Genomic DNA, 17,993 nt, shown 5'->3' with positions numbered 1-17,993 from the left:
GAGGACAAGAGAGAGTGGGGCAGGAGGGAGTGGGAGGGGGGCGAGAGAGAGTGGGGGAGGGGGACAAGAGTGTGGGGCAGGAGAAAGGGAGGGGGAGGGAGAGTGGGTCAGGAGGGAGCAGGGAACAGCCGGCCCAAAAGAGCGCACAGATATTCCGTGCAGGCCGGCTAGTATTATAATATTTCTGTATAGCAGATTTGCTCCTTGATGTAGATTGGATCATATATTCTTCATGTGTCCATCTACTATCAGAAGCACGTAACATTATTCCTGAATATTTAAAGACCTTAACCTGCTCAATTTCATGACCATTTATACACCACCTTGTCTTTTGCTTTTGTTTGTTTTTTTGCAAAAGCCATTGTTTTGGTCTTTTGATGATTTACCTGCAAACCCTTCTCTTCAATATATTTGGCCACTATCTTCAAAGCCCTCTAATAGGAGTTAATGACAAAATTGCCGCTATACTTAAGTTTTCGGTTTTAAAAAAAAATCCATTTCTAAAACATCTACTTGGCTACTTGAAAGTGTTTTGAGATACAGTGAGGGGAAATTAACATAGTAGAGGTGGTTTCTAAAAAAACTGTATAAATAGGTCAAATAACATGCCAAATCTATTTATGCCATCAGGAAAATTTATATATTTGTGTTGTTTTTGGGGAAAAAATCAACAATGAACATTTTATACAAATGAGGGGAAATGCCCACAGAAAAAAATCCAGAATATGTTTCCATTCAAAGTTTTCTGAAAAACCCACATCTCTGCTCCCATTGTGGCTGGGGATTATGGTGGTTGTAGTCCAACAACAGCTAGTTGTACTGCAGTGGGAAAGAATGAAATTCTAAACAAACACTGTCTTTAAAGTATTTTTGCCACAGTACACGTGATTCTCTTAAGATGCCACAGACCGGCATCTTTATTGCTTTTTTGGTATGTGTCTCGTGAAGACTCACGGGACCTTTCTCTCTCTCACACACACACCCATACTGATCTGGGCTTTTGGGGAACCAACATGTTCCATATCTAGAGGCCAATATACATATTGCCTTATCTAAGGTCTGCACAACTCAAGATGCACAACACTGAAAACAGAACACTAGCAATGTATGGGGGTCCATTAAAAGACCAACAAAACTGTTGTTGCTGCCTGTAGCAATGGACAGATTGCCACAATACATAGTGGTGGGCTGAGTCTGACTTGTTGTGTTGGCATTTTGTGCAGGGCTTCCTTGTCTCTATGGCAGCAGGAGACTTACAGCTCCTCACTGCAGCTGCACAGCCCCACGACCTGCCATATAGAACCTTCAAGGAGAATTTCTGCACCAAGGATGGATTCCTCCAGTGGCACAGAAACCATCCATGCAGTCAGAGGCACACACATGCAAAGTCATACAAAAAGGTCATTCACACAATCAAAAATTGTGTTGTACCTGGGTTCGGAAGCTGTGTGTGCTCCCAATTTTTGTTGTGTGGAAGAAAGGAAGGAGGAAAACCTGGACAGAAGTAACTGTGTGGAAGCAAAGGTAGGAGGAAAAGCTACCCAGGTTTCCCTCCTACCTTGCTTCCACATCATCACTTCTACCCAGGTTTTCCTCTACTTTGCTTCCACACAACCAGAAACTGGAAGCACACACAGCTCCAAAACCTGAGTAGAACACAGTTTTTGATTGTGTGAATGACTTCAAAGTCAACAATCTTACATATGCTTTACTTGGGAATAAGCCCTGCTGACCTTACTGAGATTTACTTTTGAACAAACATTCATAGGATCAAGATGAAAATGTTACAGCTGCAGCAATTAGAATCACCCACCACACAGCAACTTCAACAGGAGTTAGTTACCAACTGATCAGAAATTAACTAGCCTGTCTTGCTCTTGTGCTTCTAACAGTTATAAATCTTTTTAAATATCTTAAATCTTTTTAGTCCGATTTGTTTTATTTTTTAGCTTAATATTTTAATTGTGTTATTTTTATAGTCTTGTTTTTAAATTTTGTGTGAACTACCTTGGGATTGTTTTAATGAAAGGTGGTATACAAATTTAACAACAAACAAACAAACAAACAAACAAACAGTGGCTTGAGCTGCAGAGATCAGCAGATGAAGCTTTTCTCCATATGGACAATTACCACTCCTAATGACTACACATCAAGGCACTGTTAAAGACGCAGCTACAGAGGCTGGTTGAGAACTGACAACCCTATGTCACAGACACAAAGTATTATGACAATTGGTCCTAATACCTAATATCACAAACAACTTCCAGATGTTGCCTTCTTAACAGTTCCATGGCCAACCACTACATGGTGCAGCTACCTGAACGGCTTCCCTGTGTTCTCATTTACTGAGAAGAACTTGCAACATCAATTTCCTGCAGCAGGCTGCTAACAGTCCTCCCACTCAGTGATTTCACCCTATCTTGAGCAAGCCTGCATGCACAACTACCTTATTCATGAATTGTTTCCCACAAGAAGAGAGAGAGAGAGAGAGAGAGAGAGAGAGAAATGCTTATTCAGCACCAGAGACCAGAAGGACATTTCCCCCTTCTTCTTACATTAGGTCTCACGATCTCAACATGGCCCCAAGGGACTGAGATTGGCTGCACAAACTGAACTACTGCATAATCTCTCACTTCAAGTAAAACAAACAACACAAAGAAATAAAGAGTCTTTATTAAAGACTAGGGCTTGGTGACCGACAAGCACAGATGCCATTACTTTTAACTGTATGTTTCATAAAGTGTTAAGATGATCTACTAGAATCTTTTATCCGACTTTGAGATGTACTTATCTCTCTGTTAAAAGCCTTTATCAAAGTCTTTTTTGCAAATTGCTCTGAACAAGTACACATAATCATTCCTCATGCAAGGGGACTTTAGGATACCTGAAGTATAGCTCCACACTGCTGAACTATGATCTGTGTTAAATGTATGACATTCATAGTTTGGGTTTTTTTTTAAGTTACTAGCTGATCCAGCGCAGAGCATCTGCACACCCCCACCGCATTCTTCCCAGCCACCCCTCTTCTTCTCTGCCCACCTGCCGGGCCCACTTGCCATTTGCAGCCACCGCCAGTTGTGGCCGGCCACCTGCCCACTGGTCGCAGCTGCCCGTTATTTGCGGCTGCCCGTTGCGGCTGCTGCAGCCACTCCAGCCACCCACCCACTGGTCGCAGACACTCTTGCTGCCCACCAGCCGGTTGCAGCCGCCTGTCTGCCAGGCCCACCTGCCATTCGCGGCCGTCATTCATGCCCGCCCATTGGCGGGGCCCGCTCGCTGGTTGCGGCCACTCCGGCTGGTCGCCTGCCAGGGCTGCTTCCCTGTCCTGTCCGCCAGCCGCCCGTCTTCTCCCTACTCCCCCCGGCAGTCAGCCATTCACTGGGCTGCTGCTCTCCCCGCAGCTGGCCATTCGGCGGACCATCGCTTCTCCCCCACCGCCCACTGCGGTCCTGTTGCTAATTGGCAGCTCTCTCACGAGAGCTGCCACACATGGGATTAGTGACAGGTGCGCCTAAGAGAATCAAATATATAGACAGAAGAAGATTATGTATGTTAGTCATCTTTGGCACCTCACTTTATTTTATTTTTATTTATTTATTTCTATTTAACTTATTTTTATAGTGCCTCAAACCTATGTCTCTGGGCAGTTTACAACAAAGCAAAAAAAATGACAACAGAAAAGTTAAAACATTAGTTAAAACAATATTTATTTATATTTATTTCTCTAAGACGTACCCATGGCGAATCCCATGCGTGGCAGCTCTCACGAGAGTTTGTGAGCAGCTGCCAAAGAGCCACAGGTACAGGGTGAGAAAACGGCAGCGGGGGCAGGAGGGCAGGGAAAGCATCGGCCAGGCGGGCCAGCGAGGGAAACCACCACCACCGCTGGCGGATGAGGAAGGAAAGTGCCCGCCAGGCCTGCAGGGAAGGGAAGTGCTGGCCATGCCAGCCAGCGAGGGAAACCACTGCCACTGGTGGGTGGGGCGGGGTGGGGAGCGCTGGCCTGTCTGGTGAGGAAAACTGCCATCAGTGGGTGGGGAGGGAAAGCTTACTGGGAGGGGGAGAATGGACTGGGGCTGAAGGGGGGAGGGAAGGAGCACAGACTGGGGCTGAAGGGTGGCGGGGGAAAGGAGAACGGAGTGGGGCTGAAGGGAGTGGGGGAATGAAGATGAGGAGGAGAGACAAGGAGAACTAGGGATGCAGGTGCTCTGCATCGGATCAGCGAGTTTAAACAATAACAAAGTAAGTTAAAACGTTACAACAATTTAATTTTTTTTAAAAAACAATATTTTAAAACAATGTTAAAATTATTAAAACAATATATTTAATTAAAAGCCTGGGTGAACAGATGCATCTTTAAAGACTTTTTAAAAGTTGTCAGAGATGAGGAGGCTTTTATTTCAGCAGGGAGTGCATTCCAAAGCTTCAGGGAAGCAGTGGAGAAGGCGTCTCCCTGAATGGCCACCAGATGAAGCTGGTAGCAACTTCAGACAGACCTCTCCTGATGATCTCAATAGGCGGAGGGGTTCATTACAAAGACGGTGTTCTCTTAAATACCCAGGGCCCAAGCTGTTTAAGGCTCTATAGGTTTATAACCTAAACCTTGTATTTTGCCCAGAAACCTATCGCCAGCCAGTGTAGGTCTTTCAATACGGGAGAAACTTGATCTCTCTGAGATGACCCAGAGACCAATCTGGCTGCCGCATTCTGGACCAACTGCAGTTTCCAGACTACATATAAGGGCAGCCCCACATAGACTGCATTGCAGTAACCCCATCTGGAGGTTACCAGCATATGTACCACTGTTCTGAGGTAGTTTATCTCAAGAAAAGGACACAGCTGGCATATCAGCTGAAGCTGATAGAAGGCATTCCTGGCCACTGCCTCAACCTGGGATACCAGGGAGAGGCTTGGATCCAGAAGCACCCCCAGACTGTGTACCTGTTCCTTCTGGGGAAGTGTGACCCCATCCAGAACAGGCAGATCAAACTCATCTCCCGAGTGTTGACCCCGCACAATGAGTACCTCCATCTTATCTGGATTCAGTCTCAGTTTGTTATTCCTCACCCAGCCCATCATCGCCTCCAGGCAGGTATTTAGGGAGGTTATGCCCTTTCCCGATGATGCTGACATGGAGAAATAGATTTGGGTGTCATCAGCATACTGATAGCACCCTGCACTAAATCTCCTGATGATCTCTCCCAGCAGTTTCACCAGAAAAGTGGGAGAAAAATCCTTAAAATATATAAATAAAATACTTTTTTTAGAATATTTATTCTGAAATACTATATGGGCAGTATCAGAATTCAGGATAAGCACAGGTCTGTTTTTAAATCAAGCTTATAGTCCTCATGGTTCCAAAATTACTTTGAAAATGAATAGGCAAAGACCACAGAATTGCAAACCTGTATTGCCATTGACATTTATGGAAAGAAAAAGCAAGCGCTGCCCTTCCATAAAGACAATCTGAGATAATTTATGATTCCTGCAATTCTGATAGCTCTAAGAAAAAGTGCTACTGAGATAATGGGAAGTGCAATGCAATGTTCACTGGGACCACCTCCACATGAAGGCAAGCAGGCATGAAGGAGTCTGATGATAATCACATAAGCAGAATTCAACACTGTCACTGCCTGTGCAAACCATCAGTAGACCAATATTTTATTTGGAACCAATAAAAAGGCAACATAACAAATTATCACCATCATCCTAATTCACAATCTCAAAATGCTTTCTTTTAATGTTCTTGTTATAGCAGACTTGTGCAACTTGTGACCGGCTAAGCCAAATGCAGCCCATCAGCCATGAGCTATGGCTTGCCATATGCTGAACCCCACCCCCACTTTTTGCAGTTCCAAGCAGGCAACAAAATAAGGTGGTTTACCAAATCCCTGGTGGGTTGCATTTAAGTTGGTGGGTCACAACTTGTGCATACCTGTGTGGCAGTTTCCTTCTTCCCCATAAGAATTAATCTAGCTTTAAATAAAGGGATACTGCAGCAAGACTGGACTGGATGGGATGGTTCAGGTGACAGCCATTTCTGAACCGCTAATTCACAGTCAAAACATGTTAGTGGTAACTGTATGCCAGATTTCCTTCTGAGTACAGAGCCTCAGAAGGTCCTGCCAGTAGTAAAGTAGATACTTTGGAGTGCTGACACATGCTGCCAAGGGGGTTCACTGAATCAATGTTTCCCATGTTCTGGTTCATTAACCGTTACTATCACTTCTTAGGTTTCAATTGCATGCCACTAGTATAGAGCCATTGTACTTACACTACAGGAGCTTTATTCCGCTGGACTTTAATGCTGCCTGCTTTTTATGCTATCTTTTATAAGTGGGTTTCTCGCTGAATTTTAAAACAAATTTCCTTTTAGCAAATTCCTGAAAATGAACATGTTATTCCTCAAATGCACTCCCTTCCCATGGCCATGAGATAATAAATAACTTATTTACTGTATTTTTATAGTACTTCTCTTTAAAAGTGCAAAGCATATTGTTAAGGCTAATGGCTGTATAACAGTAAAGTTTGACCTGACTATATGTTTAAAGCAGTAGGCAATATCCACAAACTGAAAATAAAGATGTGCTCATAAAACCATAGTTAGTATTAAGCCAAGCGCTTAACTAAAGAAACAGCATATTTGTTGTGCTCAGGCATGCTGTATTCACATGTGAAGTGGAGGCCAAACTGCAACAATAAACAAGATGCACCAGGCGAGGGGTGCTGAACCCTTGGCTGACTTCCACGCAGTCCATGCTGAGCTCTTCCCCCAACCCCACAGCCAGGCTCTAATATCAAAATTGAGCTAGGCTGAGAAAAAGGTGCCTGTGAATGGTGGACTGTGGGGAAGTAATATGGGTAGGGGGGGTTCAACTCCCATTTCTTGTGTTCTCTCTTGGATATAAAGTTACCCCCCCAACACACACACATTTTACACTTGAATGAGGCAGGAAATACGTGCACAAACATTGCTGCTGCTCCTCAAATCTAGTTTGGTTAGTGATATAGATGCAAATTCAGAAGTGCAGGTGCTCTCTCTGATAGCCCCCATAGCCACGCCCACCCCAACAGCCAGAGAAGCCGAGAAGTACCAGCTCTCCGTGCCTGCGTGTTCCCCCTCCACTACACCCCTGAGTTTGGTTCCAAGTAGCCTGGCCTGGTCCTAACCCCATCTCCACATGACCAAACAACAAGGTTCCCTGAAAAAGCCCCAATGAGGCCAGGTTTTGACTGGCTTCTTCAGAGGCAGAATTTTGCAGCCGAGTTGCAATGGCAAAAGAAAACACAATTTTTAAAAAAAGAAAAAGATGAGTTTTGCGTCTCTACCAAAACTACCTCCTGCTGAGATAAGTCTTGCTTCCAGATTTGAAAACTGCCATTTGGCTATCCCTATTAATTAGTCAAGCCAGAGTGACCTTGAATCAGCTACACCCCTGGCTTTTCAGCTAGTACCAGTGAAAGGGTCCGACTGTTTCACAAAACTATAGAGACAGAGATTACAACATCGTGGAGAGAAGGAACCAAAGGGCAGTTCAGCCCACCCACTTTAGCCCTGTCCAGAAGCAGCAATCAGCCACTTATCAACCTATGCAACCCAGAATACCAAGTGCCAGAAAGCTGAGCGCAGGTGCGCTGTGGAACAGCATACAGCAACACTGCAATGACTCCAACAATAAGACGAGCCTTACATTTCTACAGGGAAATGTGGATATACTTGCCAATTTGACTGGAATGAATTCTTTGCCAATACCAAATATAGTCATCATCCAGACTCTGAAAGTGAACATCCACCCACCAGTACTTCCCAACAAAAGTATTTGGACATGAGGCACAACTCCGTGCCACACAGCTTCCTAGCATTTTGTCCTGATGCCTCCAGCAAGTGTTGGATTTCACAACAAGCTTCTACTTTGGAGGTTTTAAACCTGCACTTGATGCTCCCAGAGGAAGTGCCTCATCCTCAATAGGCCACTGCAGATATAACAAGAGTATTGTATCAAAAAGAATTAAGAGAACAGTAGGAGGACATGGGATTGCATACTCCCCAACCCACAGCACCATTCCTTTGAACTCTTAATCATAGTGGCATTACATAAGCACCAGGACTAACTACAGGTAAATGTGGTTTAGACGGGTGGATGAATTTGCACAGGAGAGGAGAGAGAGAAAACAATCTTTTAAAAAATTATATACATGACTACAAAAAAGCATATATATTCATAGATTATCCACTGAATTCATTAGATCAGGGCTTGATAAATCCCAGGCGCCAGGGAACTATGGTGCCTAGACCAGGATATTCAGAGGTAGAGTTATTCAATAAAATCTTTATTTGTCCCAAGGAGCCCTGTTTCAGTTCTAAGAATGTTTCTTGTCAAGGGGATAAAGAGAAGCCCATTTATCCTTCACCCCCGTCACACAATGTCCATTACTACCAGGAATTTTTCAAGCATTCATTGTCTGGCTCCTAAATTTTTGGGCTGACTCCTATAGCCAGAGAAAATCTGTCAAGACCTGCAATAGATAATCTATATATATAATTCTCCTGGGTGTGCATTTAGAACGTGCGTCCCAGCAGCCCAGCTGATTGGCTGGGCTGAGGGGGCGCCTGATTGGGTGAGGCGCAGCCAGGAGAACAGCGGCGGCGGCCATGGCCTGGCTGGGCGGCTGTGGAGGCAAGGCGGCGGGCCCCAGCCAGGCCGCAGATGTGAGGCGGCGGGGGCGGCCCGGCCCAGCCTGGCCTGACAGTGCGGTGATGATGGTGTGGCAGTGGCGGGGCAAGGGTGGCCCGGCAGCATGGTGGCGGTGGCGGCGGCGGCACTCGGGTTCAGCTAGTAAATACATAATACATACAAGGATATTTTGCAAGAAGAACAAATGTGTAGAAAAGTAAGAAGTATATAGCATTGCAACTACTACAGTTCATTTGGTCAATAATATCAACCCGAGTTACCATTACTTCCTAACATTAAATACATATTTAAATCATTGTAAACTGTGAATAAGGTCCAATATAATCTTGGGACTCATTCCAAAATATGATAAATGTTGACAAACTCTGGGGAAAACACAATAATGTTGGCAAAGTTCAGAGTGAGGTGCATTGATCTCAATAAGTTTATGTGCCCCTGACTCTGTGGCCTGTGGCCTGAATGCCAGTAAAAATTCAATGGTAAGACCTATCACCTCCATAACTTGCCCGGCTGTACTTGCTTTAATCTAGCAAAAAAAGGAAAGGTGTTCAGAGCTGACAAGTAGCCATCAAGAACACACCTACATATCCTTCTTATGCACACATAGGAAGCGGAAGACAGAATCAATTGACCACTCTGTCCTGGCCAATATGAGGCATCATGCGGGTATGCAGAGGAAGAATTAGCCTCCGAAGTAAATGAGGCCCAACATCTCTTGGGTTTGGGAGGTAAGAACTAAAACCTTGGGTTGTGTCCTGAAGGCCAGGGTAGAATGCACTCTGTGACTAAAATAAAATAAAATTTTGCACCCTGCCCCCCCCAAACCCCTAACTACAATGTGTTAGTGCAGCAGGGGTACAGGGTAATGGCGGAAATGAGAATTCAAGAATTAGACAGCATAATTGCCATTTCATATTCCATCCATGCATTCTAATTTTCCTTACTCCTAGCAAGCCTAAAGCAGCTGTGCTTATTTTTTGCAAGAACAGATGTTATGAGAAAATATCCTGATCACATGACATCTGCAGAAGATGATACTTTACTTCAGAGTACAGGAGCACTGGAAACCAGAAAGTATGCACAAGGCATGCAATCCCTCAACTTCTTTCCAGATGTATAAAGATAAGAAGGCTTGCCACACCCACTTTTATTATGGAAAAATGTTTAAGAAATAAGGATGGTTAACATTTCTGGTGCTCCAAAGGCACACCACACTTTATCCAGCAATGGTGTTTACATGGTACACCAACACCTATTGCAGGAAACACAAAGTGCAAAGGGAAGATCTGTGCCCATAAAGTCCTTCAAACAGCTGCTTAAGAGCCCTGACTGGATCGTGACTTCCTGATTTTGTTTGTTTATTTATTTATTGTTAAATTTGTATACCGCCTTTCATTAAAACGATCCCAAGGCGGTTTGATGCACATTCATGGGTGGTGCTCACATTTGCTAACTGGACAAAGAGGCACCTTTTTAACATGGTGATTCTCTTTATTTGGCAGGGGGAGAGCAACTGGCCCTATCCACCCCCAGCACAGCATCCCTCTAGTTACTGTTGCTGGAGTCTACCTTATGTTTCTTTTTAGACTGAGCCCTTTGGGGACTCACAACCTAAAAAGATTATATTTCTTTATGTAAACTACTTTGGAAACTTTTGTTGAAAAGTGGTATATGAATATTTCTTCTTCTTCTTCTTCTTCTTCTTCTTGTTAATGCCTTACACATCTGATGCAGGAAACACCAGTGTAATGTTGATATACCCACAGCAAACATGATTGCTGCATAAAAAGTGTGAACCAGTGTATGTTAAGATTATTATTCCTGAATACTTCACTTGCTCAAGCTCTAAGAGACCTCACTTGTTTCAGAATACTCAGCAGCAGAAACACTACAACTCTGCAAATAAGCTCTTCGATCTGAATCAAAGGAGACATGACCTGTCACCAGTGCTTTTCAGTATCTACATGAAACCGCTGGATGAGGTCATCAGGAGGTTTGGTGCTGGGTGTTATCAGTATGATGATGACAACCAAATCTACTTCTTTTCATCTTCAGAAAATGGCACTCATTCTCTAAATGCCTACCTACAGGAAGTAATGGGTTAGATGAAGGATAACAAATTGAAGCTGAATCCAAGCAAGATGGAGGTGCTCTTTGTGGGGGATTTCAGAATTTGACGGAAGAGTTAGATCTTCCTGTGCTGGATGGGGTTACACTCTCCCAGAAGGAGCAGGTGCGCAGCTTGGGAGTACTCCTGGACCCAGGCCTCACCCTGGTATCTCAGGTGGAGGCCATGGCCAGGAGTACTTTCTATCAGCTTCGGCTGATTCGACAGCTGCTCCCACTCCTTGAAGAGAACCATCTCAAAACAGTGGTGCATCAGCTGGTAACCTCCAGGCTTGACTATTGCAATGTGCTATATGAGGGGCTGCCTTTGTACATAGTTCAGAAACTTCAGTTAGTTCAAAATGCGGCAGCCAGATTGGTCTCTGGGGCAACCCGGAGAGACCATATTATGTCTGTTTTGAAACAGTTACACTGGCTGCCAATACGTTTGTGGGCAAAAAACAAAGTGCTGGGTATTACTGTGAACGGCTTACATCCGAGTTATCTTAGAGAGCGCCTTCTTCTGCATGATCCCCACTGCATGTTAAGGTCATCTAAGGAGGTCCATCTCCATTTACCACTGGTTTGTCTGGTGGCGACTCAGTGGTGGACCTTCTCTGTAGCTGCTCCTGGGCTATGGAATGCACTCCCGGCAGAAATCTGTAATTTGAGTTCATTACTGTCTTTCAGGAGAGCCCTTAAAACCTATCTGTTTGGCCTGGCCTTCCAGGGTTTTTAAACTGTTGTACAGGTGAAACTCGGAAAATTAGAATATCGTGCAAAAGTCCATTAATTTCAGTAATGCAAATTAAAAGGTGAAACTGATATATGAGACAGACACATTACATGCAAAGCGAGATAAGTCAAGCCTTAATTTGTTATAATTGTGATGATCATGGCGTACAGCTCATGAAAACCCCAAATCCACAATCCCAGAAAATTAGAATATTACATGGAACCAAGAAGACAAGGATTGTAGAATAAAACAATATCGGACCTCTGAAAAGTATAAGCATGCATATGTATTCAGTACTTGGTTTGGGCCCCTTTTGCAGCAATTACTGCCTCAATGCGGCGTGGCATGGATGCTATCAGCCTGTGGCACTGATGAGGTGTTATGGAAGACCAGGATGCTTCATTAGCAGCCTTCAGCTCTTCTGCATTGTTTGGTCTCATGTCTCTCATCCTTCTCTTGGCAATGCCCCATAGATTCTCTATGAGGTCAGGTCAGGCGGGTTTGCTGGCCAATCAAGCACAGTACACTGTATACTTTTCAGAGGTCCGATATTGTTCTATTCTACAATCCTTGTCTTATTGGTTCCATGTAATATTCTAATTTTCTGGGATTGTGGATTTGGGGTTTTCATGAGCTGTACCCCATGATCATCACAATTATAACAAATTAAGGCTTGACTTATCTCGCTTTGCATGTAATGCGTCTGTCTCATATATCAGTTTCACCTTTTAATTTGCATTACTGAAATTAATGGACTTTTGCACGATATTCTAATTTTCCGAGTTTCACCAGTAAATGTTTGCCCTGGTTTTCCAGGGTTTTTAACTGTTTGAATTCTTAATTGCTTTTTAATCCATTTTTATAGTTTTGATTTTAATTGTTAACTGGTTTTAATTGTTTTTGTTCTGTTGTAAACCGTCCTGAGCCATTTTGGAAGGGCAGCATATAAATTGAATAAAATAAATAAATAAATAGCCTAAAAGACAAAGTTTGGCCTTACATCTTTGCTTTGCAAATAATATCTGGATGTGGCCCTGATCTGGACCAGAAAAATCCAGATCTCCTAGCACAGTAGAGACTCCCACCACCACCGCCATGGTCCTTTTACCCTTGGCATGGTGACCACAGTCCATTAGAAGAAGTAGGGCCCTCTTGTAACTGCCCAGAGAGGGAAGCTACCATTAGAGCCAGCTCAAAAAACTAAGTAGAGGATTTGTGACACACCCAGTTCAGTCATCATGCAATCAGGTGATGCTGTGCTTGCATACTGCATCCCCAAGAGTGTGCATGCAAGCCCCACCCTCCCCACTGATGTGCTATGAAACTCCATCCCAAAGACAAACATTATACTAAAGATTTTTTCCATGATCAGAATGCTGGTACCCCAGCACGGGGAGGAGACTGGGTTTTAGAATGCATCAGCATGGGAGTGAGGCTTGCAGATCATCTCTTGGGGATGCTGTATGTGAGGACAGCATCCCTAGATTTCATAACAACTGGAAAGGGCTACAGAGGGCTTAAATATAATAGTCATTCACCTGAAGAATTATCTCAAACTACCAGGCAGGAAAGATTCATATAAGTTTATATTATTTATATTTCTGTAGGCCACAAATTCTTAACATGGATACATTTGGGCAAACGGGCAGTCTAGTAATTTTGTGGTGTTTGTAAGGCTGCTACATGTGAAGTATTTACAACACAGATAAGACCTCCACATAGAATACTGTGTATTTTATTATTTTAATTCTGTCACACACAGTGGAAACAGATATTTGTAACTGCCACAAATGCCAACTTAAGCCAGTTTTCATGGTGTGTCCCCCTCCGCCCCATATGGAAGCGGGACATTTATCACATTCGATGCAGCCCTAAAAGTTGCTTTGCACATTACATGTTTTAGGTGTAAACATGCTTCAAGACATTTTGAAATAAGACAAACACATACTTGGGAATAGGTCCACTTGTCCAAAATGATGACTACTGCTTCCTATCAAGTGTGTGATAGGGATGGGAGATGGGATCAGACCTTTTCTGCATGCAGAAGGATAGGGTTCAATCCCCAACATCTCCAGGTAGGGCTGGGAAAGACTCCTGCCTGAAACCTTGGAAAGCTGTTGCCAAGTCAGTGTGGGCAACACTTCTATGTAATGTGTGGAGTGGCCTTATATCGGAGACCATCCTGTGTCCTGATCATATAGGAAAACACACACACAAGAATCTGCAATCCGCGGCTAGAAAGAATTCAAGGTGGAGAAACAAGGGCAGGGAGAGCAGTGTTCCTCTAAGGCGTGCACACGCTCACAAGTTTTTTTTGATGTCCGCTCAGTTCCTTTTAGATCCCACTCAGGTTGAATCAGGAAGGCCCCATTCTGAATGCAGGTGTGCACACACTGCCTTGATACTGCCACCCAGAAGAAAACTCATTCCGCACAGAGATGAAAAAAAGTTAGAGGGACCACTGGCAGGGAGTGCCTTAAAAAGCTCCGCATTATTTCCCGGGATAGAGCCACCTTCGACTCTTTATTCATGTCACCTTCACTTTAAAGTTTTCACCATGTGACCAAAGTTAGGCTTTTGTAAGTGTGCAAGACAGAACCACCCACAGCCTCGAGCTGGCTGCACTACAGGCAGGGAGTTTTGGCTAGCCCGAGAGTGCCTCATGCTCCTGTTCCTCGGACCGCGCTTCGCTGCGAAGAAATCCCATGTCCAGATACCCCCCCACCCCCATCCCTGGCAGCCTCCGTCTCGGGCAGTCCCTGCACGCCCCCCCCCCGCCTCCTCCTCCTCCTCTCCGCGCATGGCCCTTCTTCCTTCTCCCAAGTCCCCCCATTCTTAAATCACACCAGCCAGGCAGCCGCTACCGCAACCTCGGCGCGCCCTCTGGAGAGCATTTCCCGCGTCTGCCGCTACTACTGCTGCAGGGTGCGGTGGGAATCACCACCCTCCTCTTCCTCCCGCCTGCTGGGAGGCAAGGAAGGGGAGGCAAGGAAGGGGATGCAGAGAAGTTACTTGGCTCGATCGCTGGTGGGGGGAAAGCGGGGCGGGTTGCCAATACAATACTACTGACAAGAACAGACGGGGCGGGAGGGAGCGGGAAACGGGAAGGGAAGGGAAGGGTGTATGGATAGACGAAGCAGGATCCCTACAATGAATGGAAGGAACTGACCGGGGTCGACTTACCTGTTCGTCATTCCGGCCGCGATCCCCAACATCGCGCAGGCAGGGAAGCCCCCACTCCACAAGCAGCCTGGGAAAAGCGCGCAACTTCGCTCTTCTCCTGTCCTGCCTCCTTCCCACTTCGCCTTCTCCCTCCGTACAAGTTCCGCGCAGCAGCTGCAGGCGGGGCCACCCCCGCAAGGCAACACAGGAAGGCAAGCAGGGGGGAGAGGGAGGGAGCGGGCGGGCGGCGGCAATGGCGCGTCACGGTCCAAGCCACCCTTGCTCCAGCCTCCTCGCCGTCGCCTCCGCCTCCTCCCGCGGGTAAGGAAATGGAGGGGAAAGCGTGCTCGCCAGGATGTCTCACATGCGGGCAGCCCCCTAAAACTCGGCTTTCCCGAGCCCCAGTTGGCCTTGGCAAAGGTTTCCCACTGCTTTCAGGTTATTTCCAATCTCAACGCTGGGTTTCTTTGTCTTATTTTTTTCTTCTGAAAGCGCTCTACTTAAACCCACAGTGTGTCTGGAGCCTTGTCCTGTCAGACTATATGAAGAAGCAAGCACAGCCATTACTTACCAGCGAAGGGATGTCCACGGAATTATTACATGTACATGTTGCCTTTCTGCTGAAGAACTCAGGGTGGCCTCGCTGTGATTCTGCTCTCCCCCTTTTTTATCTTGGCAACAACCACCCTGTGCAGTGGGTTGGACTGAGAGGTCGTGACTCAAGGTCATCCGGAGGAGGTAGGGATGTGCCCAAACCGAGGTGCCAGAACCGCACGTGGGTTCGTGGGAACAGGGCCGTGCATGAGGCAGATCCCGCTCGATGCTCCCCCCGCGCCAAACCTCGGTTCGTGCACATGCCTTCCCGGAGCCTTTCCGGACTGACTGCCGGCTTTAGTGCAGGAGGAAGTGATCTAGCATCCAAGGACTTAGGAGCAGGGGTGTAACTACTATTAGGCAAGGGGAGGCAGCTGCCTGGGGGGCCCCATGCCTCGAGGGGCCCCCCAGAGGGAAGTCACATGACTATATATTGTGGAGTGTGTGTGTGTGTGTGTGTGTGTGTGTGTGTGTGTGTGTGTGTGTGTGTGTGAGCGAGGGGCCCATTTTAAAATTTTGTCTCTGGGCCCACTCCAGCCTTGTTACGCCCCTGCTTAGGAGGCCAGTAGTCAAAGCGGAACAAAAGGAAATAAACGTTTTCAGGCACAATCCAGAGTAAAGCTGTTCATAGTCATATCTTATAAAGTTTACCTATGTTTCTTTACATCTCCCCGCCCCCAAGCACTACATGCTCTCCCTGCCGTCCTTCTGGCCCCTTTTTGGCCAATAGTGTTTGCAGAAGAGGCAGGTGCCCTGCCTCCTTCCTATTCAAGTGTCCAGGTAGAGATGGAGCAGGTATGTGGTGGATATCCTGCATTCTTTTAAACCTTTGTGCTTAAAAAAAAATCATAAATTTTGACTCATTAAAAACAATGATGATTTGCTGTCAATCTTGCGCAAGGCTGCCACATGTCAATGGAGAATCAGAAAAATATCCATAAGTGGGGAAGGGCTCGCACTGGAACTCTGAAACCTGGCACAGTTGTAGCAGTGTAGAATCCAAGGGAAAGAGTTGTGTATGCAAAGACTAGGCAGTGGAATAGAATCAGGAATATCAATAGTTTAATGAAATAAATATGTACAGAGGCAAAAGTGCAGACTGCTTTTCAGTGCTCTTGCTGCTGGCTGTTTGTTAGCACCACCTCTACTCCAGGACTGGTATACAAAAGTAACTAAAGCCCCATTCAAAAGCTTACTGGATCAATGAATTGATTAACTAAAAACACCACAGGCAAAATAGCATGCCTCTGTATATTAAATTTGAATCCAAACCACCACTTGATTGATTTTTAATGATTTTTTTAGAACAAGGAAGGTGTATCTCCTTTAAAATAATAAAAAAAATCCCCTATTGATCTTGTGCAAGACTGCCATCAACCACCAGATGGAAGTCTTGCACAAAATCAATGGGGAGGGGGTGGAAAAAAAGTAAAACACCCTCCCTGTCTAAAAAAATTACTAAAAATCAATAGAGTGACAGGTCGGCTTTAAATCTAATGCATAGAGGCCTGCTATTGTGTGCTACAACCATCCCTGGTTTCAGAGGTCCATGGCCAGCCCTTCCCAACTTACAGATTTTTTCTGTAAACCCCTGTAGCTCGCTATAGACACACCTAGCAGCCTTGCGCAAGTCCCACGGCAAATTAATTTTTAAAAAGTGTCAGACTTTTCTGGAAGGAAGGATTTTTTAAAAGAAAAGAAAAACGAATGAACAGAAGTTGACTTCAGGGCACAGGAAACAAGTCTTCCCAAAGTGCTATCATGTCAGCAGACACTTGGCAAAGACACACCTCCATCTCATCTAGATCCGCTTTATCTGTAGGGCTTCTTCACACGTCAGAATCCTACTCCTCCGAATGACAGAGTATCCCAGGAAAACATTTCAGAAAGTGCAACTATTTTTGGACACAGATACTCCACATTAAGAGTTTTATATTTTTAGCTTAATATTTTAATTGTGTCTTTTTTAAAAACAATCTTGTTTTTAAATTTTGCAGTAAACCACCTTGGGATTGTTTTAATGAAAGGCGGTACATACATTTAACAATAAATTAAAATAAATAAATAAGCTCCAACTGTAAAGACAACACCTGAATAATTCTCTTTGCTATATGAACTGTACCTTGCTGTACTTTAATGAATTCAGGCTAAATCCTGTGCTCATGTGAATGCAGCCCTAGCCTAAACATGCAAATGTGCTGTAAAAGCCCTGTGTGGAAAAACTCCCAGAGAACTTGACAGCCTAGAGGAAATTTCAACCTGGATCATTGGAATCTAACACAACAATTACTATGGGCTCTCCTGTGGGAACATGCTTGGAAATGTCAGGAAAGGATGGACCTTACATGAGAGTCTTGGACTCTCAACCTTGTTTCCTTTCACATCTGCACTCTTCCCTTCAGTCCTGCTCAGTTGTAGCCCATCCCTGTGCAGGCCAATATACTTGCAGTAGTGTGGGGCGTTATTATTATTATTTATTATTATTTTATATTTATATCCTGCTCTTCCTCCAAGGAGCCCAGAGCGGAGTACTACATACTTGAGTTTCTCCTCACAACAACCCTGTGAAGTAGGTTGGGCTGAGAGAGAAGTGACTGGCCCAGAGTCACCCAGCTAGTCATGGCTGAATGGGGATTTGAACTCGGGTCTCCCTAGTCCTAGTCCAGCACTCTAACCACTACACCACACTGGCTCTCATA

The 17,993-nt window shown here is 45.0% G+C and overlaps 1 protein-coding gene across 1 annotated transcript in view; it reads right to left on the bottom strand.

The window, feature by feature from the left end:
• Positions 1 to 14,915, bottom strand: part of LIMS1 (LIM zinc finger domain containing 1) — a 118,559-nt gene extending 103,644 nt beyond the window's left edge. The window contains exon 1 of the mRNA XM_053311646.1: positions 14,722 to 14,915. Within this exon, the coding sequence (XP_053167621.1) occupies positions 14,722 to 14,753 (32 nt within the window). The 5' untranslated portion in view covers positions 14,754 to 14,915. The remainder of the gene's footprint in view (positions 1 to 14,721) is intronic.
• Between the last annotated feature and the right edge of the window lie 3,078 nt (positions 14,916 to 17,993).

This window comes from Hemicordylus capensis, chromosome 3 (genome assembly GCF_027244095.1).
Source record: "Hemicordylus capensis ecotype Gifberg chromosome 3, rHemCap1.1.pri, whole genome shotgun sequence".
NCBI classification, from domain to species: domain Eukaryota; kingdom Metazoa; phylum Chordata; class Lepidosauria; order Squamata; family Cordylidae; genus Hemicordylus; species Hemicordylus capensis.
Note: the sequence above shows the minus strand (reverse complement) of the source record. Positions and strands in the feature narration are given on the sequence as shown.